The sequence below is a fragment of the Psammomys obesus genome, unplaced genomic scaffold (genome assembly GCF_907164565.1).
Source record: "Psammomys obesus unplaced genomic scaffold, mPsaObe1.curated_primary_1811, whole genome shotgun sequence".
NCBI classification, from domain to species: domain Eukaryota; kingdom Metazoa; phylum Chordata; class Mammalia; order Rodentia; family Muridae; genus Psammomys; species Psammomys obesus.
Genome location: NW_026596166.1, coordinates 8,685,622 through 8,700,533, shown reverse-complemented (window position 1 = coordinate 8,700,533; position 14,912 = coordinate 8,685,622). Strand labels below are relative to the sequence as shown.

Below are 14,912 nucleotides of genomic sequence, written 5' to 3'. Positions count from 1 at the left end.
AACTGGTGAGCATGTTGGAATCTTGATGTGCTTCAGCCATCTTGAAAGTCAAGTCCCAGCCATCACAGATGTCAACAAGCTGCCATTAGTGCACACATCTGTCAAGTCACTTGTTCTTGTAAATAAGGTATTACTGAAATGTGGCAGTTCCCATTTGCTTATGTTTCTTTTATGGCTGCTTTCCTTTCTCACAGGGGCAGATGAGCAGCAGTAACTTTGTCTCTTAAAGCAGTTAGCTGACCCTTTGCCCTGCTGGTTGGCCCACATGCTGACACATTCTGAGAAGCTGTCACTGTTACTCTTTTTAAGATAGAAGTGATACCCAGTGAAATTGTTACCAAGGTCTCACCTAGTACATCTCCGTTTCCATAGAGCTCATCCTTCGGTTCACTGGGCTTGGTCTCAACATTGTCGCCAACTCTGACATTCATTTGAGTTTTCTCAGATGCCTGCATCATGGAAGCAGACTAATAAAATAATCTTAATCCATCTGTCCTTTCATGCCCAGTGTTCTGTTAAAAATTCTAGACATAGAATGGACTTACTAAGCATCCACTATATTCGTTAGTCTGTAGAATGGGTTCATAAAATTAGAAATAGTAATGATAATTTCATGCAAAAGGTGGCTATTTTGTTCATTGATAAGGGGATTTCTTAATCCTTGATGTTTTCTAGTGGCATTTTCCTTACATATAGAATAGATTTTGTTGTTGTTAGTCACCTTTCCTCTATAATGGAGATTGTTGGAGTAAAATTTGCTTAATTATACTGACCCATCCTTCTGCTTGCAACTGTTTTGTTTAAACTTTAACATGTCTCCAGTCTTGACACACTCATAGTATTGCACATTGCTAGATGTGTTAGCCAATCTACACATGGAAAGAGTGTGTCTTTTTTCCTTTACAAATATTATTTAAGAACCTCATGGGTTTTGGACAGTTAACTTGTAGACTCACGTTAGCTGTCTGAGTAAATGTTGCTTCAGCCTGTGGCTAGTGTTCTGGTGAACAAACATAGACCATGCCCTTTACAATTGATTATCCTAGGCCTTAGTAAGGACACCTTACACTAAAGAAAACTCCAACATATAGCACTTATATATTATCATTTGTGAAACAACCTTACTAAGGGATCATATAGTAATTTTAAAGAAATTTACCTATGTTTAAAAGCTTTTGTTTTTACCTATGTTTAAAAATTTTGTAATTCTACTTTGAATTCTATTTATACAAGTGAAAGACTTCAGCTGCTTCCAAAAATTGATAGATAGATAGATAGATAGATAGATAGATAGATAGATAGATAGATATCTCACATTTTTAAAATATGTGGGTATGGTAGTTTATAAATTTTTAATATGCTTTGGGTACATAAATCTTGTCCCAAGTAGAAAGTGGATATTAAAGTTAAAGTCTGTTTTAGAAATAGAAATGACAATTGCAGATATTTGCTGCTGGAGGAAAAGAAATGCAGGGAAGTAGAAGATAGAAACAGCCCATTGTATTTAAGGTGTGGATGTGTTTTATTTCACAGGGAACATCAGGAAGAGCAAGGCTCTTACTTACCCTAATATAATTTAGAGTGTTTTGGATTCTATTTGGTTGTGAAAATATCACATGTTCATGACAGGGTAAAAATTAGAATTGTACAAAAGTTTATAAGTAAAAGACTTGCCCTACTGCTAGCCAGAGGTATGCACTGCATTTTATTTTGTGTCTTTTTGGAAATATGTGTCCTCCCCTACAAATAGGTAATGATAGCTCAATGTATTTGGCCATTTTGTTACTACTTCACTGTATTTTATTTTCTTTACTGCCATATAGGAATATATTCATGCCTCTTCCTCTCCATGTATTTGCTCCCCCTCCTTTAATTGGTTGCTGTTCAGTGATGCAATGAAAATTTTGGTGGCACATACCCATACAATTATGAGTAAATATTATGGGCTACATTTATGAAAGTATATTTAACTTCTTATATTGGAACAATTAATAGCAAAATGTACTTGATTGATCCTTTTCCTCCCAGTCTCAGTAATAAGGGCTAGGAATGGCCCCAATTTGATACAGTGCCATTATTATTATCATAACTCACATTTATTGAACTTGTTATGTACATGCTTTTTCCAATGTTCTCCTGATTTGTATTGACTTTGTTTTTTAACATCCTCACAATGACACTATTGTGAAGCAGTCGATTGGAACTAAAGTCACATAGTAAGCCTCATAGTGAGCAAGTGATGAATATTTCAGCCCCATGTCAGAAGAACACAGTCAAGTTGGAGAGTCTAGTGAGAGGTCAAATATGTAACTTTATGCTTATCCTAGAGTGAGTGAAACCAAGAAGCAATGCCAGATTTATTCTTCTGTGCAAAGTGATGTTGAGGAAAACAAAGTCACTTGTGCATTTTAAAAAGAATGGAAGAAGATTTCTTAGAAATCTTCCTTGATACTAACCTGAAATTTGAATGAAAATGTACCATTTGGACATAATGTGAAGTTAGAAAGGATATACTTCTTAAGATATCTGTATTTTACACACCCAGATACATGCATGTGTGCGTGCGCACACACACATGCACACACACACACACATGGTAATAAGGAAAAGGGGTTAGACAATAGTCAATGCAGGCTGGAGGCAAAGTGTCAAAGGTGATTTATGTCCAGCAGGAAATCTTAGCCATCAGTATTCTGCTGTCTATGTTTGAATGCCTCCCAACAAAACAGAAAGAATTGTATTAAAACACACACACACACACACACACATACACACACACACACACACACAAAATAGCAGAGACTTGGGCAGCTCCTGAATGACTATTGGAGTGACTGTTGAAATGAATAGTTCTGCAACTAAATGATTGGACAATTAAATTTTTGCAAGTCATTGATGTTAGAAGTTGAGGCATAGAATTGAGTACAGTGGAGGTTGTGTTCCTGCAGTGTTTCACTGTTGGACTCTTAGAGCTTGTAGGAACTTCAGGAACAGTCTGACCTCACTCTCCTATTCTGGAGAGAAGGAAAATAACCCCAGATCTGTTCATACTTACCCAAACTCTCAACTGAGGTAAAAAAAAAAAAAAAAAAATTAAAAAAAGGCTCTAGAATCCAATCTTCAGATGGCCTTCCCTTCACACCATCTCTCTAAAAATAAGTGGCATATGCACGTAGTCTCAAAAACAAAGAAAAAAAAAGAGAATTTAATTTCAGATGCTTTATTTCTGATCTAATTATCTAGCAGACCCTCTGAAGATAATTCCCATAACCTTAAATGTGTGTAACATTTTAAAGAGGTAGCAAATGTCCTACTTTCATTCTGTTGTTGTGTCAGATACCACGAAATATTTCATTGTTGGGGAGGAAAAGGTTCATTTCCATTTACAGATTGTAGTCCATCAGTGAGGGTAGTCAAGGCAGGAACTCAAGCAGGAACTTGGAGGAAGGCCTATTTACCATCCACACAGCATTACCTTGGACCCAGGCAAAGATACATTATGGGTCTGTGGTTGCCTAGAGATTCACCATGACGTGAATAACTTTTATTAAATAAAAGGCTTTATTAAGTACTAACCAGGACCATCCATCCCCGAGACTGGAGATGCTCAGAGTATGGTGCTGAATTATATTAGTTAGGGGCTTATAAAGGCAAATGTACTTCCAAGGCTATGTACTTCCTGCCTGCGTGTGAGCAAGCACACGTCCTGTGCAATTGGGGGCAATCAAGCTTGTATACAGAAGCAAAAACACAAGGTTTGTTATCTCACATGACCAACAGCCCCAGCATTCCAGGAAGTTATCTGTCCTTGGGCAAGTGGGACTTACAGGTTAGAGGCATTTTTGTTCTATAGATCTCTTAAGCACAGTAATTTAAATTTGAAATATAACATTAGCTATCACAGAAGTGTGGAAGGAACCACAGAGAGCCTCCTCCTGATGGCTTGTTCTCGGCTAGTTTCCTTACACAGCCTAGGACCACTTGCCCTGAAAATGTACTGTGAGCTGTACTGACAGCTTAGTGGGCTGAGCGATCCTACATCGGATAACAAGCAAGGCAGTCCCCCACAGATGGTCCATAGGCCAGTTTGATCTAAGTGAATTCTTCACCTGAGGTTTTAAGATGATTTCTAGAGAGTGTCAAGTTGACAGTAAGCTAACTAACGAGGAAACAAAAATAGATTTTAATATGACTTGTCCTTTCCTTGGGTAGACTGAAAAGAATGTTTAATATAAATCTAGGATTTGTATTCATTTAGGACAGCTTCTCAGTATCATGAATTGTGCTCAGTAATCTAACTTGGGAGTGTGTGCTTATTTTGATTTTGAAATAGATATTGCTACAGTGCCCAGATTGGCTTCAAACTCATGATCCTCAAAAAAACAAAAACAAAAACAAAACAAAAAAACCCTCATGATCCTCTTGCTTCAGTCTCCCAAGTGCTAGGATTGTAAGTTTGATCTACCATACCTTGCTACAGTAATCTATCTTAAGAGAGGAAGAAAACTTTTTTCCACAGACTATAATAAGCTAATATTCTTGCTTTGAGAAATGTTGTGACAGGATTGGTAAGGAAGGTGGCAAAAGTGGCTCAGCTGAGTGATTGAAGTCAGTGCCTGTTTGCAATCCCAGTGTCCAGACCTGTGGGGTTAACAGCTAATTCTTAAGTTTTATAGAGCATTACTCAGGAACTACCTGTATTTGTGGGGGTGTGGCCGAGCAGACAGATTAGAGAAAAGCCTCCTAGCCGCTCTCTGTATACTGATACGTTTGCATAAGGCACAAGGAGGGGCTAAGGAGCTCCTCAAGTTTATAGAGAGGGCATTCAGAAATGTCAAATGAGACAGAAGTTGCAATAAAGATTAGGGAAAGGTGGTCTTGTCTGCTGGCTGTATCTGCGTCCTCTTCTAATGAAATGGTTAAAAATAGAAGGCAGCCTTGTATCTGCTGTCCATAGCTCGTGAGGCTTTCTGTCTAATCTTAGGAGAGAGTGTGTGCTGATTCTTTCCCAATGCCGTCTCTACTCCCTTCAGCAGTGTGGCTTAGTCTTTCCTCACGTCTTTTCTTCTTTGGTCAGACCGATGTGATAACATTTACTATGAATCATGAAGCAGACTGAAGGCAATGGTAATGCTCAGAAGGTCTGGTATGGGGTGAGCTGTGTGAGTACTTGGTATTACTGTTGCTTCCATCACTCCTGACACGTCTGTACAACCTTGATGATCTCATCTACTTCTTCCGTCGAGTAAGCACCTGGACTGAGATAAGTGGCCCAAAGGATAATAATGTCAGAGGCACAGGACATCCTCTCTCTTAACAACTTAACTTGCAGCCGGGAAAACTGTACTCCCTAAAAGTGTCTTCTCCTTGGCATGTCTCAGTGTCTCGGGCTCTTTATAGGCTACGGCTCCCCCCTCCAGCTCCCACTCAGAACAGTTGTTTCCTTTTTTTCTCTGACTCCTCAGTGAGAACTATAGACTTTTAATCGCTCACACTAGAACACTGACTCAGATTTGTAGTCCATCTGGTTACTGTTGCATACTGCCATATGTAAGGACCAGGACTGCCTAGGAGCTGGAGAAGAGCTCCAAGAATCCCTCTGCCTCCCACTACCGGAGCAGTATCAGCCAGTGCATTCACACACATGGCATGTGTGACATGAAAAGCCCTATTTTGACTACAATATATACTCTTCACTGTTCATATTATTAAAACATTTCAAAAGTGCAAAGCCGTCTTTCTATGTCCTAGTCTTTGGTTTCTAAAATACTCTCTGTTTTGTATCCAGGACTATGAAGCTTACAACAAACAGGCCCTTGTGGAACCTTGGACATGGACTTGATTTTTGTTTGCTTTGGAAATTTGCCCTGGTTAGGGGAGAAAAGAAAGATTTGGCACCTTCCATTTCATTTTATAGGTTCAAATACCATTGAATATCGCTGAGGGTTTTGGCTTGTTAAATACATTGGTAACAGCAGGGTTTTGCTAATTTTAATGCTCCTTTCAAGAGGAAAGCTGGGCTCGGCATTTATACTGCTGCTATAGCTCTTTTATTAACACATTAAATTATAACCAAGAGCTGCTCTCAAAACTCATCAGACTCCCTGAATGTTTTTAACTCACAAGAGTGTAATCCAGCCCAACTTCAGAGGCCCTGCTGTAGCCTTGGCCCTCATCATCCAGCCCTGCATCCCTTACTGCCCACTCTGGTGGCCCTGGAAACAGGCACTTTCCTTCTTGTTATGACTACTTAAAAATAGTTTTGAACTATATTTCTTTTATCACACCTAAGTAGACCCACTTGGAGGTGTTTGCCTGGAGAAAGTTCAGTGTGTGCTGGGGATGGGGTAGGGGTATTAGGTAGGATGGCACACAACTATAATCTCAGCACTCGGAAAAACTAAATCAAGAGGATTACTCTAAAGTTGAGCCTAGCCTGGGCTTCGGAAAGGCGCGCGCGCGCGGGGAGGGCGGTGTTAAAGATAAAGCTGAAGACTAAAATTAAAAGCTCTACCTAGAACTCACCCTCCCAAGAACCAGTCTGTGTGTGTTTACGTGTATGTCTGTGTAAGTGTGGGCTGCCGAAACTAAGAAAACTGAAGTCGGTAGTAACTCCGCGAGCATCACGCAGCAACTGTGTCCATGGCAGTGCCTGTGTCTAGGGGTAACCCTGTCATATCAGGACGCTCTCTGAACGTGAGACAGAGAACTTCTGAAATGTTACTTCTCAGCCATGTTCATGAGAGCGCCTCACAGACACAAAGAGAGATCATGGAAACTGAGCACAGTGTGCCTCCTGGATGAGCTTGGTGTGTCTGCAGCAGAGACTACAGCTGACAAGACTTTGGGAGGGTTAGGTTCAGGCTTGTCAATGACCCCTATCCACAGATACCCCAGCTGTTCTTGCTCCAAGTCACTGAGGTGGTTTGGGGATGGGTTTCAATTTTTTTTTTTTTTTTTCCCAGCAGAGACGCACCCTATTTTCTACCAAAACCTGTGAGCTAGGTCAGCAGGAAATCTTTGCCTGGGACTAACTGTGTCCCTATTGACCAATGTCAATGACCTACTTTCAGCCACATTAAATGAAATCCTACTTCAAACTTTTAATGTCTACTGGAATCTGAATAACTGATCCATAAAAAATTTAGTCAGCAGCTGGCTATGTCCCTGGTCACTATCAAGGCAGGTCCCCTTCATGCTTGTCTTTCATACAGATGTGTAACCGCACTGTAGTCCTCGGTGTGACATGTGGCCTAGAATGCCCTCTGCAGTGTCATTATGTCCCTAAAGGAAAAAACTTTACTCCGTGGTGTGACTCAGTTCCCATGTGAACTCCCTTCCTCATGTCCTTTTTGTTATACCCAAAACTAAATTTCTCTTTCTGTCTCTATCTCTCTGTCCCTCCCATTCTAGTGAAATAGATGATCTGATAGTTAAAATAAGAATCTCCTGCATCCCAGTGGCTTTGCAGACACTGTCCTGATGCGTGGGACATCAGATGTGTTGGTGTGGGGGGGCCTCTTGCAATGTATCACCTTTTTACTTTTTTCTACCTCCTTTTCTCTCCTCTTTTTGTGTAGGACCAGGAAGAAAACAAGGGAGCAACGAGCTGGCCTGAGTTCTACATTGATCAGCTCAATTCCATGGCTGCTGTAAGTATAATTTACATTCTGTGACACTTTAAAATTGAGTACAAAGTGCACAATTGCACAATGAGTTTGACTGAGCAAGACCTCCGGAGTGCCGTTCCCTTTCCAAACTCCATTCCAGATACTCAGTGCTTTAGATGTTGGGGATGGGGGCAGAAATATTGCTAGGCTTTTCTAGCATGTTTTAAATAGAACCTACACACACACTGAAATATGATTGATTTTAATGTTTCAAGAGGAAATACCATTTGAAACATGGCTTGTTTTCAGCTTGAACTTGGCTACTGCTGTGACTACTTATCCCGAGCTTTGAAACACTATTGTGGAAGGTAGAATTGTCCAACAAGAGAACAACTCAACTGTCCCTTCGTCATTCTCTTTGCCCATCTCTTTCTCCCTGGGAACTCAGTTCCTTCCTGGCTTCTTAAATTTAGGGTGGAAGGGAGAGGCTCTTAATCATAAAGTGAATTGAAATGACATAATAATCAGAATGCCCTCAGGAATGAGGAATGCTCTCATGCTTTGGTCCATGGCTTTTGGGTTCAGCCATCAGTTAAAATTTATACTCGGTATCTGAATTCTGGCTCTGAGATGTTAGCATTCAGGCAGCTTGAAGATCTTCTATTAATCACAGCTAAATTCACAACAGGAAATAAGTCATCAGCTTTTGAGCCTTAGTGGCTTAAATCTGTTGCCACTGATGAAAATTGAAGACCACAGTCTTTGCTTCACAATTTTAAGAATCGGTTTTAGTCCAACTTTAAATTCATAATATCAGATAAAAGGTGGCTTCTGCCTCCTTCCTGCCTCCACTCAGGTCCTTATGGAAAATTATCTTCATACTCCTCCAAGTCCTTTAAGGTGTTCTAGTGTTTTACTGCTACTCCTACAGCAACAGTTATAAGCCCACCAGGACCCATGAATGGCCTGCTCTTCTTTAAGCTTTGAAAAGGCGTTGGCTTTCAGTATCTTCCTCATCTTCCCTCTGTCTCTTTCTTTCTCTGCTGTTGTATCTTGAATAATAAACACCCCGGTAGATGTGATCAGGACTGTATATAGAAAAACTCACATAAGCTTTTGCCTCCAGAGTTTCTAGTAGAAGAGAAAAGAACCACCCAGTCCTATTCTATATATACTGTGCGCTGCACCAGAGGTGAGGAAAGAGTGGCCTTGGCGCTTGTAAGGATTTGTTAGTGGAGTGGGAGATTTCTGATGACCACCAGGTTTTTTTTTCTGTGCATCCACCCAGGCTATAACAATTTGGAGCCATTCACCATTTCTTGCATGTAGAGGTTGTCTGTGAGTTCTTATTCCTAACTCTTAGAGAAAAGGAGCTCTTAGGCAGACTGTCTCTGGGTGTAATTAAGTCAGCATTGTTTGATGCTTAACAACAGAAATGCCTACTTAATCAGTTCTCAGCCCTGAATGGAGAAGAACTAAGACGTGTGGATCTTTTCCCCCTTGGAAGTTGGCAAGTTCTATTAATTTGTCCTTTAGTGATTTTTGTGTCTAGGGTAGGCTTATCCTTGAGTTACAGGGTCTTTGATATACCAGTGTGTGGCTGTTCTTCAAACTCCTCCCTTCCTCCTGTCCCCTGGACAGCTCTTTGCAGCATTCTTGAGTGCTCTTCACTTTAATTGTTTGGTTCCTAATCCAAAGTCTTCCCCAGGATATCATAAGGCTATTAGATTGTCACTTAGCTGTCCATTACTTGTCAGACACCTAGCAAAGCTAAATGCTTCTTCCTTGAGGCCTGAGGCATTGTCTTTCCAGGGTCAGAGATAAACAGCATTCGTTGTCCAAGGGTTACCCCGGTCTCAGAACATTGGCATCCTTAAAGAAGCAAGGAGCCAAGTAACAGCAGAAACCCTGCTGAGTTCTGTTTCTCTTGCCATCCTGGTTGTCACTAGTCCTTGCACAGTTCTGGCTGACATCTGTGCTAGAGTCTTCTCCATAGCACACAGCAAAGCCCTGAGACATTTTTCCTGGGCACAGAGACGATATGCAGTTCCTCCAAGTCCTTCCCTGTTTCTGGAGTAGGACTCTGGCTGTCTGCTTAGAGAACCGATGAAGAGGCATTTGTCTACATTGTCATCATCTGTCATCTGCAACATCAGTGGCAGCTACTGCCATTGAATGTGCCTCATGTGACAGGCAGTGCTGCTTAAATCCTGACCCTCATGATGTGCTGCCCGTGCTCTTCATAGACAGAGTCTGAGTCTGGAGAGAAGTAACATTGTCCAGGGTCATCAAATTAAGAAGTGGTCATGTAATTAGGAATTTAAACCTTCTGTCTGAACCCTAAAATACCTTGCAATTAGTCTCTTATTCTTGGTTTTGAAATCTGTGTGGTACATGAAAGAGGCCGGGGTGGAGGATTCCTCCCTGCCCCTAGGTAGACACTGTAGGCAGACTGACTGTTCTGGGGGAGGGACGGCATCTGCTTTCTTTAATGCCTCTGGAGCCTGATAAAACAGTCTAGGTTGAGAACAACCACACTTGCTATGAAGCTAGCCTTTTGTGGAACAAGTTAAGTTACTTTACGTAAGCCTCATAACAAGAATGCTTTGTTCTTTAAAGGACCTCTGAGTTATCTGTTGGCTTTTAAAAAGTCAGAGAACTGTATGATTCAGGGGATTGGCCTAACAGGTCTTAGGACTGGAGGGTTGGGGGAAGATGTAAGGTGATGTTCCCTTTGCCCAGTTTACACCCAGGCAATATTTCAGACCAGAGTGGCTCTGGTCTGGGACACTGGGCCACATTTGTGGCCTGTGTCTCCATGTGCATCTCAGCAGCTTTCCCTGCAAGGCCCTTGCTAACATGTGCTTTGTCTTTTGCTGACTTCTTGTGTGAGCAGACACTTACGGCCATTCTAACACCCTTCCCATATGTGGGACATTGCCTGCTACTGTGTGGCTTGGAGACTAACTCTAGAAATGTGGGTTTATCTCCATTATCAGCTACACATTTTGAAGGAAACTTCTAAAGCCTGAACACTTGAGGCTTTCTATAAAAAGCAACATACTTCCATTAAAAAATCATCCTTGGCAGGTTTATCTATTTTTGTTACACAAATGCAACCTCAAATCAAAATCGAACAGTTTCACAGTAAGGGATGATCATGGTTTTTCTGCTTTGAAGGGAATTCTCCCCGTGTTAGGAAAGGGGGTCCCCGTAGAGTTTTCTGTGGCACTTCATGAATTTCCCAACTCTGAGAGACAAGACTTACTGCCCTCTCTGTGCAGAAGCCTTCTCCAGGGCTGCTAAAATGCCGAGTACACAGACTGTTATCTCGTGTTGGTGACCCACAGTAAAATGTAGTTGGAGTTTGGCATGGCCTTACAATGTTACTCTCTTAAAACAAGGAGTGGCACTCATGACAAAGACCTGAGTCTGAGCTGCAGAATCAAAGCAATCGCTGAGACCCTAAAGGCGATCAAATACCCTTCACTAGGTTCGCACTGAGTTTTCCACAGGAGGCTTCACATGGCGATTTGGAGGAATTCGTTGGCTATTTATTTCTGTGCACAGCTTCTTCATCAACTGTTCTCTGGTGACAGCTGTCGAGACACATCACCAGCAAAAGGGCAGCTCTAGCGGAACAATAACAACTTAAAAAAAAAATTCAACCACCCATCAGCTGCCATAAATGACACCAGTTAATTATTTGCTGTAGGCCTTACACCTCTTTCTCATCAAAAGGTCAAGTTTTAATGAACAGTTAGTTGCTTTATGTTGGTACTGTTGATTTTAAAATAATAATAATGAAGTCTTCCATGATGACTTGTGAACCTGCAATAAAAAGAAACACTAGATTGTTGAGAGCCATTGGTAACCATCAGGCTTTTTTCTCTGAGGAGTCACCTCACTGCAGCCTTTTATCATCGTTGATAACAGATAAGGCCAAGGAGACAGGAATACGCATTCTGAGCACAGAGGAAAGGGCCAGCAGCTCCTTGGGTAAAGGTTTCTGGACTAGACGTGAGGTAGGAGGGCTGTTTTGGCACCGGTAGGCAGTCATGGATGAGAGGGAGAGAAAGACTGTAAACCTTGTGAGTATTGTGACTTCATGTCACCCGAGGACTCAAGAGATGGTACTTTAGCTTCTTTCCCAGTTGCTCTGATAAAATACTCTGAGAAAAGCAACTTAAGGGAGAAAGTATTTATTGTAGCTCTCAACTCAGGGGTTCAGACCATCATGGGAAGAACTTGGTCAAAGCAGCGAGAATTGGAAACAGCTGGTTATATCCCATCCATAGTCAGGAACAGAGAACAGTGAATGCCAGTCATCAGCTTGCTTTCTACATTTACAGTCCAGTAATTGTCCCAGTTGTAATTAAAATAAGTCTTCCAACACCAATTAATATAATCAAGATAATCTTCCATAAGCATGCCAAGAGGCCTATCTCCCAGATGAATGTAGATACTATTAAGGTGACATTTAATACCAACCAACATAGACATATAACATATAACACACAATGTCCAGATACAGTGAAAGACTCTCTCAAGAGAAAATGAGTCCTAGGGCTGGAGAGATAGCTCAGAAGTTGAGAGCACTGGCTGCTCCTCCAGAGGTCCCAAGTTCAATTCCCAGCCCATACAGTGGTTCACAACCATCTGGAACTCCAGTTCAAGGGATCTGATGCCTTCCCCTGACTTCTTCAGGTATTGCACACGTGTGGCATACACATATGCCAGCAAAATGACCGTACACATGAAATGAAAATAAATATTTTTTTTAAAAAGAGAGAATATGGCAGAGTGTTGTAGATCAGAACACTCGGTAGACATTCTCCCCTGGTTTCCTGGCACCTGGACCACATATGCATATGTAAAGTGACACACACATACACACACACAAAGTCAGTAAACAAATAACGTCACTGAGATCTGCGTAGTCAGAGCCTTGCTCCTGCAGCATCAGCATTGCCTGGAAATTTTTGCAGGAATGTAGCATCTCAGACTTCCACAGGCCTGCTGGGTCAGTCAGCTGGAGAAGCACAGCCTGAGCAGCTCTCTGCATTCTCTCTCCCTTCCTCCCTCCCTTACGTCCCCCCCCCCTCAGTTTATGGGGATGTATATGCCCCTACCCACATCACAGTCTCTTCCTCCCTTCCCTGTCTTCCATACCTTGATTTCTGAATGATGTTGGGTCATTATTAAGAACTTGTAATTACTCTTGGAGTAGAGTCTATCTTAGTATCAGATTCAATTTAATTGTTAGTTTAAAAAATACTTGAAGCAAAGAAATCCCTTTTATCTTGATTCCAGTTTCAACTAATTCCATTGATCCTATGGGAAAGTGTCTGTGTGTGTGTCCCCTTACCCTGTGAGAGTTTTACCTTTAGTTGCCAGAAAGTTGCACCCAGCTACAGGCTCGGCTTTCTGATAATATCTGCATCAGGGCGTTGCAATACAATAATTATACAAACATTTGTGCAACTTAATCTCTTCTAAAATGTCAAAGGCATTTTATTAAAATGTCGTTTAGAATTTGAAAATTTAACTTGGAACAGACAAAACTTTGGAAAATTCTTGGTGGTATTGTTTTTTCTGGTGCTAAATCTCAATTATAGATGTACTGATTTTTTGTATAAATTATTTACAATAATTAAAGTGTAGTAATGAAGAATTAACTTCGGTTTTCTCTTGTAGAGAAAATCTCTGCTGGCTTTAGAGAAAGAAGAAGAAGAAGAGAGGAGTAAAACCATTGAGAGTCTAAAGACAGCTCTGAGGACAAAGCCCATGAGGTGCCTTCCCCCGGGTGGTGCAGCCGTGCTCTCTCCTTCCCTGTCCTCTCCTCTCCTCTCTCCCTCCTATTTGCTGCAATGGTCCAACCTTCCAGGGACTCTTACGTTTAAAAGTGTGTACCTGAACCATGGATAGCTACTTTGATCACTGAACATTTGGTAAATGCTTTCCTTCTTTTAAAAGAGAGGGAGGCACTGACTAAGCTAGCCAACATTTTTAAAAGAGGTAGGAGGAAGAGAGAGAAGGAGGGAGAGAATGAAGGAGCAGAAAGATGGTGAGGTGAGACATTATTCATTCTATTGGGAATGTCAGTGAAGCCATTTGGGAATGCAGTAGGGCAGCTAGTACCTTAAACTGTAAAATATAGTGTTGCCATATGACCCAACAGTTGTCATACCTCCTAGGGACATAAACAGGAAAACGAAGGAAATACACACACGCGTGCGCGCGCGCGCACACACACACACACACACACACACACACACACACACGGAAATGATAGGACCCTAAGCACTGTGTATGAATATTCACTGTCAGCCTTATTCAAAGTAGTTTTTTTTTTGTTTGTTTGTTTTTAAGAATAGAAACAATCCATATTTCCACCAGCTGACAAATAGATAGCTAAAACTATGGGATATTTTCTGACCACTGAATTGTGGTCTTTAAATCAATGAATTTTATGGCAAGTGACCTGTATGACAGTAAAACTATTATTTATAATAAAGATGGAATGAATCCTCTCTGGTAACCGTTTCCACTGTACCTCTGCTCCTAGTCCCACTAAGGCCCCCGGAACTTGGTGAGATGTTGAGGTGCTTGCAGGTACATTCATTAGCGCTGGTGCCGTGAGTGAAGGGTCATGTGGTTGGGTGGAATAGTTTTTAAAAAAAATAAGTTATCTTTCTTTAGTAACAAATGCAAACTTTATGACTTATACAAAGTGAATGAACTGATGTGTGAAAAGCACTGTGCAAGCATTTGACAGGGTCATCCAGAGCATGAAGACACACACCTACATTCTCAATCTGTTGTGAACTCTCAGAAGCTGAGGGGTATCCAGAGGTGAGGGAGTGTGGAAGCTCTTTGGATATTTAGATAAACAGTCACAGAAGCTGTCCTTCGCACACATGCATTGTGGATCCTCCTGGGCTTAACAATGAAAGTTATAAATGGTGATAAAATTAATTTTCAGTAGCAACCTAGGCGTGTTTATTACATGTAGTGTGTCACATAAAAGAAGGGTTTTACTATAAACTCCCTAGAAAGCCGGGCCCAGTAGTGCACGCCTGTAATCCCAGCACTCTGGGAGGCAGAGGCACAAGTGTCTCTGTGAGTACAAGGCTAGACTGATGTACACAGAAAGTCCAGAACACCCAAGGCTACACAGAGAAACCTTGTCTTGAAAAAAACAAAGGCACCACTCCCCGCCCCAAAAAGAAACACCCTAGGAATAAAAACATTCACTTGTCTGATGAGAAGTAGAATTGAAAGCTGCCGCTCTTTGACTTG

The 14,912-nt window shown here is 41.4% G+C and overlaps 1 protein-coding gene across 1 annotated transcript in view; it reads left to right on the top strand.

Annotated features, from left to right (window-relative positions):
* The window catches only part of Daam1 (dishevelled associated activator of morphogenesis 1), a 160,597-nt gene that overhangs the window by 97,662 nt on the left and 48,023 nt on the right, over positions 1-14,912 (top strand). The window contains 2 exon segments of the mRNA XM_055595383.1: positions 7,581-7,652; positions 13,308-13,402. Coding sequence (XP_055451358.1) covers positions 7,581-7,652; positions 13,308-13,402 — 167 coding nt within the window.